General features: G+C 51.3%; 4 protein-coding genes and 1 non-coding gene across 5 annotated transcripts; 3 read left to right on the top strand and 2 right to left on the bottom strand.

Moving 5' to 3' along the window:
- Positions 1-31: 31 nt before the first annotated feature.
- On the top strand, positions 32-4,655 carry och3 (glycosyltransferase family 32 protein; the record flags this gene model as incomplete). The annotated part of the gene is made up of 5 exons (XM_024854988.1): positions 32-2,159; positions 3,241-3,620; positions 3,669-4,195; positions 4,298-4,430; positions 4,569-4,655. The coding sequence occupies exons 1-5, from the start codon at positions 65-67 to the stop codon at positions 4,653-4,655; spliced, it is 3,222 nt and encodes a 1,073-aa protein (XP_024701103.1). The 5' UTR covers positions 32-64.
- A 341-nt stretch (positions 4,656-4,996) lies between these two features.
- Positions 4,997-7,906, top strand: P170DRAFT_439518 (uncharacterized protein). Its single transcript, XM_024849857.1, has 6 exons — positions 4,997-6,891; positions 6,956-7,208; positions 7,262-7,309; positions 7,359-7,424; positions 7,479-7,538; positions 7,589-7,906. The coding sequence occupies exons 1-6, from the start codon at positions 5,023-5,025 to the stop codon at positions 7,726-7,728; spliced, it is 2,436 nt and encodes an 811-aa protein (XP_024701102.1). The 5' UTR covers positions 4,997-5,022; the 3' UTR covers positions 7,729-7,906.
- A 615-nt stretch (positions 7,907-8,521) lies between these two features.
- Positions 8,522-9,425, top strand: P170DRAFT_458048 (uncharacterized protein). The gene is made up of 2 exons (XM_024851760.1): positions 8,522-9,132; positions 9,254-9,425. The coding sequence occupies exons 1-2, from the start codon at positions 8,595-8,597 to the stop codon at positions 9,412-9,414; spliced, it is 699 nt and encodes a 232-aa protein (XP_024701101.1). The 5' UTR covers positions 8,522-8,594; the 3' UTR covers positions 9,415-9,425.
- A 305-nt stretch (positions 9,426-9,730) lies between these two features.
- On the bottom strand, positions 9,731-9,801 carry P170DRAFT_t159. Its single transcript has one exon. It is a non-coding gene; the product is annotated as a tRNA-Gly (tRNA).
- Positions 9,802-10,063: 262 nt separating this feature from the next.
- Positions 10,064-13,235, bottom strand: chsA (chitin synthase class I). Its single transcript, XM_024843033.1, has 4 exons — positions 12,915-13,235; positions 11,207-12,844; positions 10,749-11,150; positions 10,064-10,699 (listed from the first exon to the last, which is right to left on the bottom strand). Exons 1-4 carry the CDS (start codon positions 13,050-13,052, stop codon positions 10,157-10,159), a joined length of 2,721 nt encoding a protein of 906 aa, XP_024701100.1. The 5' UTR covers positions 13,053-13,235; the 3' UTR covers positions 10,064-10,156.
- Positions 13,236-13,652: the final 417 nt, after the last annotated feature.

Below are 13,652 nucleotides of genomic sequence, written 5' to 3'. Positions count from 1 at the left end.
CCGCTGGTTCGCAATCCACCTACATCTGTCATCTCAATCTTCACTCCCAACGCCGCGGAACAACATGTCACAGCCTTCGAAGGCAGATGTGGTGAGAGAACTCCACAGCGATCTTGCTCGGAAGTACAAAAGACATGCTGCAGCAATCGAGAATATATGGCGGTCTTTCGACAGCAGTCAACGCGCCAAATGTGCAAAGGCCGGGGCAGCGGGCGGCGTGGTGCTGAAGCACCGCCGTGACCAGTCCATGGGCAATGTTTGCATGGTCATCCCGGAATACAATTTACGAGAAATGACAGAGTCTGGGCCGGACTTCTGCCTGGATCTCCTCAAGCATCGAGCCACTAAGTCCCCCTTCGAGCAGTACTGCGGCGGAGTCAATGGGGGCCTTGGAGACCATCTTCTCATCGAAGAGATGGTCCATAAAGAAGGGCTTCGCCACACGCACCCGTTTAAAGACTGTTATACTATGTTCATGGATGGGCCGCAATATGGCTGGTCATTCGAAGTCACGGGGAATAAGGACGAAGTCATGGCCCCTTTCCAACCCGCAATCCGAGCCCGTCTCTGTCTTCCTCAGTCCGTCGGGGAGCTGGTGTTGGAACGGCAGATGTACATGATGCAGGGTCTTACAATTCTTATCGATGACATCCTGGACCAAGGCTCGAAGACTCGGGATCGCAAACAGAAACCAAAGCGATCGGATAATGTGGCAACCGAAGCCCTGTCTAAACTCAACATCCGAGGCTCTCCGCCGAAGCCTACGCTTCCGGACCTGATCGCCAGCGCTCAGGATCAACAGGAATCGCAGCGAGAATTTCTAAATCTGCTCACCAATGAGCCGACAGTGCTCGCTCATGCTGTGAACATCTGGTTCTTCAGCCGCCCAGAACTGCTTCCGGATGAAAAGGGCCGCCGACTGCCCGTTCACACCGACAAATACACCAGCGCATCCACTTTTGAGGCAGTCCACAGTTCGATCAAGGATGCTGCAATTTGGAAATATCTCGCTCGTCTTCTCGGGCTGCTAAACATTTCGACTGCCGATAAGACGCACAGAACTCTTGTTCTTCAAGAGCTGTCCAACATCTGCCAGCTGGAGCTCACCCGTGCGCAAGCTCTTTTTAAGCGCTATGTTCAGATTGGCACAGGATCGAAGTGGTTCAAGCGAAATTCGAACTCCTCCAATAGCGGTAAACCTCCCCAGGCCACCATAAAAGGCAACCTGGAAAACCTCCTCACAACCGATCCTCGGCTTTATTACATGCTGCGTCTCTGCCAGCCCAAGCTCAGTGTTTCCAACGCTACCAACTGGATCAAGAAGCTGAGCGAAATTCTGGACGCTAAGCCTATGCAGCGAGAGGATCTGACGCCCCAAGAGGTGGATTCGCTGGGTGAACTTGCTATCATCATTGGGTTCATCCAAGACGTATCGTCTGTGTTTCCGTTGCCCCCTTTCTCCAAGGCAAAAGAGCAGACGTTCGTTTCTAAGTGGGAGCAGCTGGAGACTGAGCTTAACGGAGTCAAAGACCAGATCGATCTGCGCGATTTCGTGGTTCCCATCGATAATCTCCTGGAGCCAGGTATGGCTGAAGGCGCTTTGAAATCGTTGGATCAGTTCACCAGCGAAAAGACCGGTTCCACGATGGGATATCTTTATCAAGACCTGATCGAAGACTGCCTATCTGATTTGGCAGAGCAGTATGAGAAGATCAAGACCAAATCGGAGCAGGAACTAAAGGCCGAAAAGCCAACTCCTTCGGCGGAAACATCGCAGTCCGCGGAGGACCGAGTGCAACAGCGAAGACAAAAGGAAAAGACACGTCCCCCGCATTCTTCGATCTACGATATCGCAACCCCCGCGGAGACGTCCGGTACCGAAGAGCAAGCTCCGCCGCAGAACTTCAAGGTCGACCCGTCGACAGCAGAAATCTTTCTGAGGTTGTTCAACCGATCGCAAATCCGCAGCCCTGTCAGCTGGGCGGCGTTCGAAGCAGCTATGGGGAAATTGGGGTTCTCCGTCTTTCCCAAGTACGGGTCTGTCTACACTTTCTATCCGCCTAGTTCGATGCCTGTGAAGAGGCCTTTCACGATACACCGTCCCCATAAGTCCGCCATCGAAGGGTATCGCATTCTTCTGCTGTCTCGACGACTGAAGAGTGTGTATGGATGGAATGAAGATACTTTCTCCGTGAAGTAGGAGCCAGGCCTCGAGTCTTTGTGGGAATCAAAATATTGTGGTTCTCAGCCAATGTAATGTCGCTATGCAGGTCTATCCCCAACATGCTTTAACGAATTATGAGATTTCTTTCGGTTTGACTATCTATTATGCAGCATATCTATGTGTTATTGAGGAAGCGGTTGAGATTTCGAAAGTGGGTTTAAGATGTTCAAATCATGCTCATCAAGCACCAGCACGGCATTTTCATTTGCAGCATTTGAACGTGTTTCTTTTTCCATTGGTCTACATTAGCAGAGCAACAGAAAGGTCTGTCCAGAAGCATTACGATTGCACATGTACGGCTCAAATTATGATTCAAAGTATAGAACTAGGCGGCACCTCCTATTGCATACAAGGGAAACCTCGCATCTCACTTGCTCAAATCTCCGAGCCAGTTACACTATGGTCCATAACAAAATATCTCCACAATTTCAGGCAGCTGCTCGAATTTGTGGTTGTTGATTGGGGAGCCGTTCCCGTTGGAAGTCGTACAAACTAATTTTGATGCCGCGGACGGAATAGCCTGTATCACCTTCACTGCTGCCCAATTGTCTCGCAAAGTCTCCGAATTGCACTCGCCGATGCTTAATCATCAGGTAAGATCCTATTGATTGGATGAGTCGCGTCTTTGTAGCACAATATTCAGTTTCTGAATCCATAGCTTCAGGCATCAGCATCCATCTCCCCCCTCTGTGTCTGTCGCATTTTTGATTTTCTAGACATATCTTAGTTGGCATGAGACATCCTTGACTAGCGTGGCCATTTACTATCAATGTTTATTCCTATCTTCAGGCGTCGCTTTGCCCGGTTGGTGGTTGTTGGTGCACTTCTAATTCTTATCGCCTTTTTACTGTTTCCAAGACAACAAGTCCAACCTAACGTGCATGAGCTCAAAGAGAAATATCCGCTTCTATGGAATCATGTGCATTTATCCAATGGGGTAGGGGGAGGTAAGTCATTCATATACATACCCATTCTTTGTATGTATTCGACTGCAGCTAACAAAATACATTGTCAAGCATGGTACATCCCACCGCAATGGCTCCAATCTTCGTCCTCGGTCCCTACCACGATCGTCGATGCAGCGCGTCTAGCCTCCGATTATGCGATCTCGAATAACAGCACCATAGCTTACTCAAATATCCCGCTCCTTGTGCATCAGCAATGGTCCGATACCAACATCTCAAACTGGCCAGATAGCATCCGCCAAGGCGCAGAGACCTGGCTGAAAGCATCTATGGCAGACAACATGGCGTATTTCCTGTGGACTGGTGACGGGAAACAGTTGCTCTTGGATTTGTATGAGCCGTCGTTCAAGTATCACTTCGAGTCTCTGCCGAGGGATATAGAGCGCAGTGATGTCTTTCGGGTTTTAGCCGTTAAGTGGTTCGGCGGTATTGTAAGTCGCTCGTCCCTCTCCTACTCACCTATGTTCATCAATCAATAGTACGCAGATATAGACACGCAGCTCCTCCGTCCTCCAATCTCCTGGCTCGAAGCATCAGACCTGACCCCCTGGACTGAACCCTCCACGAACAAAACGCACCCTTCCGTCGCCGGCAAAGACATGAATCACCACCCCATCCGCGCCATCTTCGGTCTTGAAGCAGACTGCAACCCCAACGAAGACACCTTCTGGCGCAGCGGCTACTACTTTCCTATCCAACTAACGCAGTGGGCGTTTGCCGCTGGGCCGGGTCATCCCGTCCTCTCGCTCTTCATATCCCAAACATCAAAAGTTCTCCATGCCGTTTCGGTCCGGAACCAAGGCAATCTACGTTCCGATGAGGCAAGGCAGGAGCTGATGGCTGTTGATCCGTTGGTGTTGACAGGGCCGGCGGCGATTACGGGGACCGTGAAGGGGTGGTTGGAGGAGAGGGAGGGATTGTATTGGAATTCGTTGACTGGGTTGGTTGATGGAGGGAGAAGTAAGAGGGTTGGGGATGTGGTTGTGTTGCCGATTACGGGGTTCAGGTAAGAGAATTTTCTCGTTTTTGTTGCTTTGTCTTTCCTTTTGTTCTCCTATGATTGGTATATCTGAAATGTTGTATCTGGGCTAATGGTGTGTGACGATAGTCCGGGGCCACCCAAACGCCCCAATAAAGGCAGAAAGCCAATCACAGATCCGTCGGCGAGGCTGTATCATCAAGCGCTGGGCAGCTGGAGGAAGTTTCACTTGATCGTGGAGTACGGGAAGTTCTGTCGGACGGTATTCGGGCTGTGCAGGGATTGGAGGAGGGCCTAGGAATGCTGTATAGGCGTGTGAAAAGGCGCCTTCTATCTTCACTTCATTGGACGACTCTTTTGATCTACATGTACCGGTTTCTCAGGCTGAGCAACTTCCCAGCCCACGCTGCAGACGTTACATCTCCAGGCCGTAGCTCGCAAGGATCAATTGGTAATGCTACCCCCCGTGCGCCGGAAAATCGCCTAAACGGCTTCCTTTTCCCGAATCAGGGGACCAGCGCCTGCGATTTGGCCGATGCCTAGACCTGAACCAAATCTGCCTGACTCGTCAGCCAATTCGAGTGCGAGGCAGTGCTAAGATTAAATTAGTGCTGCTCCATGTCTAGCCCAAAAGAGCTCGGGTGCGGTGACGCCAAGATTGTGATGCAGGGATGTGACCGGGGTTAGAAACCCGACTTATGCATCAACACTGCGCCGCTCGTCTTGCGCCCCCAGCCTTCCACCGGGGCATCTGTCTCGCTGGGAGTCGGAATGGAGATAAAAATGGTTATTTCCCCTGTGCGGGGGTGGCCTCGTTTCTCGTCACATCAATTTTTCCCCCAAATACTCATATCATGGCTTCCTCCGCGCAAGACGCCGCCCTGAATCAGCTGCAATCGGAGCAATCCAAGCTCCTGGATCGAGTGGACGAGCTCCGCACGATCGGCGTCGGCGGTCTCGTGGAACTCCCCCAGCTGATTGTGTGTGGGAATCAGTCCAGCGGCAAGAGCTCCGTTCTCGAGGCCATCTCGCGCGTGCGATTCCCAGCCAAAATCAGCGTCTGCACTCGCTTCGCTACGGAGGTCATCCTGCGACGTCACCAAACCGAGACCATTAAAGTCTCCATCGAGCCCGGGCCGTCGAGAACGGACGAGGAAGAACGAAAGAACCTCAAGTCCTTTTCCTCCGACGCTTTTGAGAGCGACAATGACTTGGGGAAGTTAATTGAAAAGGCCCAAGAGCACATGGGCATGAACGATGAGGCTGACCCCGGTTTCAAAGACGATGTCCTCAAGGTGGAGATTCTCGGACCTGATAAGCCTGAACTGACTCTCGTGGATCTCCCCGGTCTCTACTATTCCAAGAGTAAGGATCAGGGCGCCCAGGGGAGGAAGGTCGTGCGCGCTCTGACCGAGAGATATATGAAGAATCCTCGAAGCATCATTCTGGCTGTTATCTCGGCCAAGACTGACTACCATCTGCAAGAGGTTCTGGACATCGCGGAGAAATACGACCCCCAGCGTGAGCGAACTCTCGGAGTAATCACGAAGCCGGACACTCTTGAGACTGGCTCCGATGAGCAAGAGATCTGGCTGCAGTTTGTCAGGAACGAAAAGATCCGTCTCCAGCTGGGATGGCATGTTCTGAGAAACCGGAAGTCCGAGGAGAGCAGTATTTCGCACGAGCAAAGAGACGAAAACGAAAAGGCCTTCTTCAGCACGGGGCGGTGGAATTCTGTTCCTCGCAATTTTGTCGGCATCGGTAGCTTGCGCAGTCGTCTCAGCAACATCCTCCTCAAGCACATCCGTCGCAATCTCCCTGCGCTCATCTCTGACATCCAAGAGAAGGTCACGGAGCGTCAGCTGAAGCTACAGAAACTCGGTGCTCCTCGCGCCACCATCCAAGAGCAAAAAGGGTTCTTGCTCAATATTAGCAGCGATTTCGAGCGAATTACCAGGGAGGCGCTCAATGGTGGGTACGACCATGATTTCTTCGGGGGATTTGATCCGGAATCAAACGAGCAAGACCTCCGACGCCTTCGTGCCATCATTCGCGAGTTCAATGAATACTTTGCTGAGGCAATGGAAGTTGCGGGATGTCGTCGACAGATCGTTGAGCACCATCATAACGACTACAGCAATCAGCGCTCGTCGAATCCTTATTTGGAAACATGGTGGCCGACTTTCATCGACCGAAAAACTTTGGAAGCCGAAGTCAGTGAGCAGGCACGTAAAAACCGTGGAATTGAATTGCCCGGAAGTCCCAATCAACGGCTCGTTGGGATTTTGTTTCGCGACCAGTCCAAACCGTGGGAGGAAATCGCTAGGAATCATCTGATGACTGCGTGGGACTCTGTGAGGTTTTTTGTGTCCCTCGTGCTGCAGCACTTAGCGGACGAGCACACCTATGCTTTGATAGTCGGCACTTTGATCGAGCCCGAGCTCGAGAAAATCAGAGTAGGGTTGCTGGACAAGCTCGACGAGCTGACTTCATACATCAAACGAGGTCACCCACTGCCGGTTGGGAAGAGCTTTCTCGTTCGGATCCAGCAAGCAAGAAGGGATCGTGAGTACCAGAGACTCAGGTCTGCACTCGGGAAGCCTGTTGACTCGCGCACCGAACTTGGCCTCCACGAGCTCGAGCAGGCATTCTCCAAGCTGCGGGTTCGCGTCGACGAGCATGCATCGGCCGAGATCATTGACGAGATGGAAGCGTACTACGAGGTGAGTCTAGTGCCTTCTTGAGCTGTCACTGTACCCATATCTAACTCTTAATCCGTTCTCGTAGACCGCTATCGTGACCTTCGTGGACAACGTCGCAACTCTGGCCATCGAGAACTGTCTCCTTCGTCCTCTCGACCGCCTGTTCACCAGCCAGACGATCAACAACATGGAAGACGACGAGGTCAAACACCTGGCTGCGGAGCCTTCCTACATCCTGGAAGAGCGAGACCGCCTGAGCGGCGAGTTGGCGAAGCTTCTAGCGGGTTTGCGTGCCTTTGGACCGTTCAACATTCCTCGACCAACCATGCCGCCTTTGGGTGAGTCTCTCTGCTTCTGGCAGCATTCGCTCACTATATTGACTGCTCTCTAGCTTTCAAGTCCAAGGCTCCTTCTAAATCTGCGGAATCGAATTCTTCGGGTAATTTGCTCCCCAGCTTATCACATTCAGGCGTTAACACGGACCCAAGGTCGAGAATCTGTAACTCCACCGAAGCCTTCCTTCTCGTCTAACAGTCCGAGTACAACGTCGTCCAGTATGTATTAGAACACCTAGAGCTCTGAATTGCATAAGCTAACAAACAATCAAGCCTCGGATCCCTTGTCTGATTCGGAAACTCCTACTGCGCCTTCGTCCAGGGGTTTCAAGCGTAAGTGGGCATCCAAAGACCTTAAGCCTATACGCTAACAGGTTCTCCAGAATCGAAGAATAAATCCGAATCACCCTTCTCCACTAACTTTTCCAAGAAGACCTCCTCATCTCCACCGTTTAAATTTCGAGGAAGCAGCGATCTCTTCAGCAGGATGGACCACCCAAGTACCGAGGGCTACAACTCGTAGGATCAGCCAGTTCTTTATTGTCTCTTGTTTAAATTTTTGTCATGTTCAAGATTGCTTTGCGGAACCGTTTGCCGTCTTTCTTTTGTTTTCAGTGCGGCGTGTTTCTGTTTTCAATGTCTAGTCTCATATTCAGTTAGTTAACTATGTTTCCTCTCAATTCTAGTGAGCCTTATAAGACCCTTAACTCAAATACTCAAATATGGTATCATTGGCACCATATCTGCCGTAAGGCACCGTTTGATGGATATTCTCCTGAGGTGGGTGTTGCATGTTTCTGTAGTCTGTTTTGAACTAACCGACTCAACTTCCTGGACATATAGGAATTGAGACTAGGAGATTATCAGCGAATGGGCATATAGAAAAGCCCTGGTTTGTGCTTCTCCAGTGCCATGTGGATATGAAGTTCAATGAGTCAACGGCTTAAGATTAATGTTTCTTCGCATATAGGACTACTTGCAGTGTATTAAAGAAGCATGTATATAATTTGAATCCGTAGATCCCAATTTATCTGTTCGACCAGAAATATACAGACGGACACGATTGTCTACGTATGAACAGGTCGCGCAGAAAACACACAGCACTTAGTCAGTTACTTTCATTCCCTTGAAGAGCTATAATTGTCGTACCAGACATAGACCTCGGTTCAAATCAATTCAGTGTTGAAAGTCCTACTTACTTTCCTGCATAAACATCTGCATAACCCGTCTCTATGCATAATGACTAATCACCCAGCACAACTCCTATCTTATCGCAACCCATCAACTAACTACACCAGCTCCCGCAACCATTCAAACACCTCTCCAACTCTCTCCGCAATCCCCAACTCCCTTCTAGCCCTCCCCCAGAAAACGAAACAAAAATCAACAATGGACCCCGACACCTCCCCCCCGACCACCGACCAACCCCCTATCTTCAACTACGTCCTCTCCTTCCTCCTCGTCGGCGTCGCATGGGGCTTCACGACCCCTTTCATCCGCCGCGCCGCTGCAGACTTCAACGCGCGCCAGGAGCTCCATCAGCAGTCGCAAGACCCCTCCTCTTCGAACACCCAAGACCTAGACGAAACGGAAGAGCAGGAACTTCAGTCCCGACAGCAGAGACATCGTGGGGAAGCGCACTCGGAGCAGGAGACGGAGCCGCTGCGCGAAGGTGCCGCGTCGGAATCGGAAGAGGATGAATCGGAAGATCATCCACCTCCGGAGGCGCGTCCGGCGTGGATGGATCGGGACCAGGGAAGCCAGAACCAGAGCCGGGCTACGAGGCAGAAATCAAGCTGGATCAAGACGAAAGTGACCGCTATCTTTTGGACCGTTGTCAATCTGCTCCGGACTCCGGCGTATGCCATCCCCCTGGTTATTAATCTAACAGGGAGTGTGTGGTTTTTTCTGCTTGTTGGGAAACATGGTATGCATTGTCCCCTGCTCTGTTTCTTGTGTTTTCTGTGCGGTCTCATCGTGTCAATCTAATGACTGGTGGGTGGTGAGTTGCGAATGAATGATGATGCTAATGGACATGCGATTGGTAGAACTATCTCTGACCGTGCCGTTGGCAAACTCGAGTGCCTTCCTCTTCACCGTGCTCGGGGAGTGGTATGTTGAACGGAAGGTCATTGAGAAGGAGACGTGGTTGGGCATGGCACTTGTGCTGGGGGGAATTGGTATTTGTGTCAAGTCGAAGGGGTCTTGATCATACACTCTTGGGGGGGGGGGGCCTGTTTGGGTGGTTAAGAAGGGTTGAGATGTTTGTATATATTTGGAGCTAGCTGGCTAGTGTAGTTTTATATTATTTAGTAGGTGATATGCCTAATTCGCTCTTGGTTGTGGTGGATAGTAAGAAAGGTGGATATGTAGAGTTGGCGTTGGATTATAGAAGTTTAGATACAATTCGGATGTATTTTTCGGGGCAGCAAAAAGGAACAGGAGAGAGAAGAAGAATCAACAAAAGGAAGAAGGGAAAGGGCAGGTAATTCATCCAGGGAAGTCTGGAAGAAAAGCAAAAAGAATGCATCATCCGTGAATCGAACACGGGCCTCGTCGATGGCAACGACGAATTCTACCACTAGACCAATGATGCTAGTTGATACAGTGTTTCGCTGGTCTTGACATTATAAGCCAAGACACCACGAGCAAAAGACAATTGGCAATTCTCGAATCCACGGGGTGAGAACAATCAAACTCGACTAACCGTCAATCATAGTGTACATCATTGCATTGTTCTGACGTTATCAATATTTATAACATAACATAAGTAAGCACTGGGTATGTTCGCCATGCCATCAGCATCATGAGACATCGTATCGGAATACCACATGAGCCTGCAGTGGTAATCAAGATCAAACAAAACATCTATCTATCACAAAAAGAAAATCGCATGCTGGCATATATCATAGTACACGTGCGGATCAAACACCTCGGAACTGTGGACATTGTCAGCATTGATTCGCTAGAATATAGCAGGACAGACTTACCATTCGGACGACCAAGTACCACATCGCACCCATGAACTTGAAGATCGACAAACCAGCCACACTCCACAGCACAACGGCCATGTAGATCTCGGCGCGCTCGTTGTCGTTGGACTCGCTGTCGTCGCTGCTGTCGAGCTCGTCCAGTCCCGCCGCGCTCAGCACAACGGCGGCCAGGGCGAAGTTGCAGAACACCCAGGCCAACACGACGGCACTTCGGAATCCCTTGTAATAATCGGCCTGTTTTTCCTCTTCCGGAACAACCTCCACTTCCTTGGGAGGCTTCTGGGCGAATTTGGCCAGCTCGGCGTCGTACTGCGCGTTCAGGTCGCCGTCATCCTGAGGAATGTTGACATCCACCTTGCCGCCGGGCTTGAGGTTGGCCGAGGGCAATTTCTCTGCCTTGTCATCTCCTTTGGTACCCCAGGTGATATCGTGCGTGTTACAGAAGGCGTAAATGTTCAGCACGTTGATGTAGGTCGGAGTGAGCAGGATGTATTGGATGAACTGTTGCAATTAGTAAATAGTCGCAGAGTTGGGTCTGACATGCACCTACCGAAGTGAACATGTGCCAGGGATCGAGGAAAATGAACGACGCGATGAACCACATGACATAGGTTGACCCGAGTGAGACAATGATGGAGAAGAACGTCGTGTTGGTAAACAGTGTCGAGAACGTAAAGTCGCCCTTTGACACCTCTTTCTGGATAGACTTCACCGTGACAAAGACAGCTGCGAATGCCAGGTATATCATGATACCGATCCAGAAGTACACCATAGTCATGTAGAACTTATTGGAACCACCCGGTCGATTACCCAAGGCTAGCACGAAACATGTCACCAGAGTTGCAAGATAGAGCCATTCGAAGACCACCCCAAGCACTTTTCCAACCGTGTTGAGAAGATCCTCAGAACCAAGATACGTTGTAAGAATGTGGAAAACCAGGAAGAAGTTGCCCTGCGAGAAATTTCAGTTAGCACGCGAACACGCACAAAATAAGCAAGGACGCTTACAATTCCAAACCAAGCAAACAGCATGTTGATGGTCTGGTAGATGAATTCAATCAGAAGCATGAACTTGCGCAGATGACTATGGTCGCTTCTCCAGATCTGGTAGAAATGGGCAATCGCATAGACAGCGGCGAAGAAACTACCGTTCAACCATCGACGACGCTGGAGGATGAACTCGGCCATGCGGTCGGGCACATCAGTCTCACCCGTGGAAGACTTGACGTATTGGAGAAGCCAGCGGCAGTTCCGCTTGGTGACAATCTCGAAACACAGAATTCGATCCTCGGCAAGGTACATGTTGGCCGTGAAAATACCGGCATTGGCACCATGCATCTTTTCACCCATGAAGTACCGCTCCAAGGGACCCTGGCCGTTCTTGTCGTTTTGCAATGCGACGTATCGGTAGGCGGAGAAGGCACCGGGAAGCACAGTAATGAACCCGAACGACGATTCCAAAGGCTTGTCCAAAATGTTACTGAGCTTGTACTCGAAGTTCTGTCCCGCCACCAGCGGGTTCAGCAGCTTCTTTCCGTGCGACAACATGACCTTGATCTCACCACAGGCTCCTCCGCACATCGGTTCAACGTCGAAGGCCTTCCACAGATGGTAGATCGAGTCCTTTCCAGGCTTCGTTCCGGCATCGAGAAGCACGCAAATGTTAGGGTCGAGCACCCGCCCGAAGGCCTGGAAGAACCAACGATGCGAGTTGATCTTCTTCTGGTTCTTTTCCTTCAAACAGAAGAGCATCTGCACGGGAACGCCAGAGCGCTGCTTCATGTGGACCTGGGTGCCCTTCAGCTCGAGACCCACTTGGGTCGTGTACTCGTAAATATGCGCCGTGACATCCTTGCCGTTGACCTGCTGTTTGGCGATTCCGTCCTGGTAAACACCCAAACCAGCCAGCAGCGCACGCGTGCGCGGGTTGATCTTGGCACGACCATCGCTGATAACGCAGACCACGATCTTCTTCCACGCGTCCTTGCCCCAGGTCTTGCTCTGCGTCCTCGAACACATGTGCTCGATGTTCTTGAACACACCAATCAAAGTGCGCGCAAAGAGAAAGTCATCTTCATTGTACATCGTGATCACAATGAACAATTCCGTGTGTCGGGGCTTGGCGAAGAGCTTCTGTCGCAGCGTAAAGCGCTCGTCGTAGAAGTCCGCCGGGTCACAAGTCGCTGCCGAGTAACGCATATGCGTGAACTCGTCACGGCCCGGGGGCTCGGCGTGCGGAACCTGGTTGAGCAGTTTCGGCGCGATGGGACAGTCGAGAACGAGGTTACCGTTGAACAGCTGCACTTCCTTCACCGTCTTCCATCGGCGCAGTGGAGCTGGGCTGGGGGTAGCCTCGATCGGTGGCTCATCGTGGTACTCATCGCTATAGGGATCGGGTCCAAATGGGTTTTCAGGCTGGATCATGGGAACCCGGTCATCGTTGTAAGCATTCTGGTGCTCGGGGTACTGGCCCAGGTCGTAATCATCTTCGGGAGTAACAGCGGGATGGTAGGGTTGGGTATAGTAAGCATCGTGGTGGGCTTCGGGGTTCAGGGAATATTCGTAGCCCGGATAGGTGCCAGCGGGATGCCGCTCGTCGTAATGTTCGTTATGGCCGTAGGAGTTCGGAAGTCGTTCCACGGAATACTAGCACGCAACACCTGTCAGTCGATTCTCCATATCCGACCAGTACACACAAGTTCGGGTTGATTCTCACGGTAGGTTGTTCAGCCAATCGGTCAGTAGACGGCATAGGGAGAGGCGCCGGCGGTCCGTAAGGGTTATCGGACAGTTGGTAGCCGTTCAACGGCCGACCCGGCGAGGGCGATCGCGCGGAGAGTTGACTGGGATTCATGATTGGGGAGCGACCGTCGTCTTCCCCGTAGGGGTCTCCTAGAGGTCAATCGTAAGTATACAGAGGCTGGACCGAGCGCGTGGGACGCAAGGCAAGAAAGACAACAAAAAACGACAGCAGGTGAAACAGAAGTCAGAACGAATCGCAGCGACAAGAATCTGCGTGCATTTGAACGAGGTTCACCCTGAGAAATAATTGACCCCTAGCAGGAGAAATTCCCCGCCAACTAGAGTTTCAGGCAGACTTGATGCGGAGAATGGGGGGATTAATGCGCGACAATCCACGGCAGCGCAGACCCAGAAAGCTTAAGGCGCACGACGACAATGAAAGGGATACGGAGCTAGACTAACCCAGGCGATTGTAGGACATGGTTTGGACGGTTATTCCAATGGGAGGCCCCTTGAGAATTCCTGGGCAAACGGCTTGCGGAGGGAGATTGCGCCAGGAGCGCGGGTGGAATGTGAGAACAAGCGTTCAGGTCGCTTCGATAGCCCCAAGCTCCGTTTTTCTCGGCAGGAGTTTCAGCGACAGTGATAGGCAGACAGAAGGAAAAAGGGGAGGGGGCACGAGATGAGGATGGAGCGCAAATATGAGGAGCGA

Source organism: Aspergillus steynii, assembly GCF_002849105.1.
Source record: "Aspergillus steynii IBT 23096 chromosome Unknown P170scaffold_7, whole genome shotgun sequence".
Taxonomy (NCBI): Eukaryota; Fungi; Ascomycota; class Eurotiomycetes; order Eurotiales; family Aspergillaceae; genus Aspergillus; species Aspergillus steynii.
The sequence above is the reverse complement of the archived record's forward strand: the minus strand, read 5'-3'. Positions and strand labels throughout refer to the sequence as shown.

Bases quoted from the DNA above. Each gene is read 5' to 3' on its own strand.
- P170DRAFT_458048 (XM_024851760.1), top strand. From the start codon at position 8,595: ATGGACCCCGACACCTCCCCCCCGACCACCGACCAACCCCCTATCTTC. The intron at 9,133-9,253 runs GTATGCATTGTC...TGCGATTGGTAG, and splicing joins TCTGCTTGTTGGGAAACATG to AACTATCTCTGACCGTGCCG.
- chsA (XM_024843033.1), bottom strand. From the start codon at position 13,052: ATGAATCCCAGTCAACTCTCCGCGCGATCGCCCTCGCCGGGTCGGCCG. The intron at 12,845-12,914 runs GTGAGAATCAAC...GTTGCGTGCTAG, and splicing joins GATTGGCTGAACAACCTACC to TATTCCGTGGAACGACTTCC. The intron at 11,151-11,206 runs GTAAGCGTCCTT...AATTTCTCGCAG, and splicing joins TGTTTGCTTGGTTTGGAATT to GGCAACTTCTTCCTGGTTTT.
- P170DRAFT_439518 (XM_024849857.1), top strand. From the start codon at position 5,023: ATGGCTTCCTCCGCGCAAGACGCCGCCCTGAATCAGCTGCAATCGGAG. The intron at 6,892-6,955 runs GTGAGTCTAGTG...CCGTTCTCGTAG, and splicing joins AGATGGAAGCGTACTACGAG to ACCGCTATCGTGACCTTCGT. The intron at 7,539-7,588 runs GTAAGTGGGCAT...CAGGTTCTCCAG, and splicing joins TTCGTCCAGGGGTTTCAAGC to AATCGAAGAATAAATCCGAA.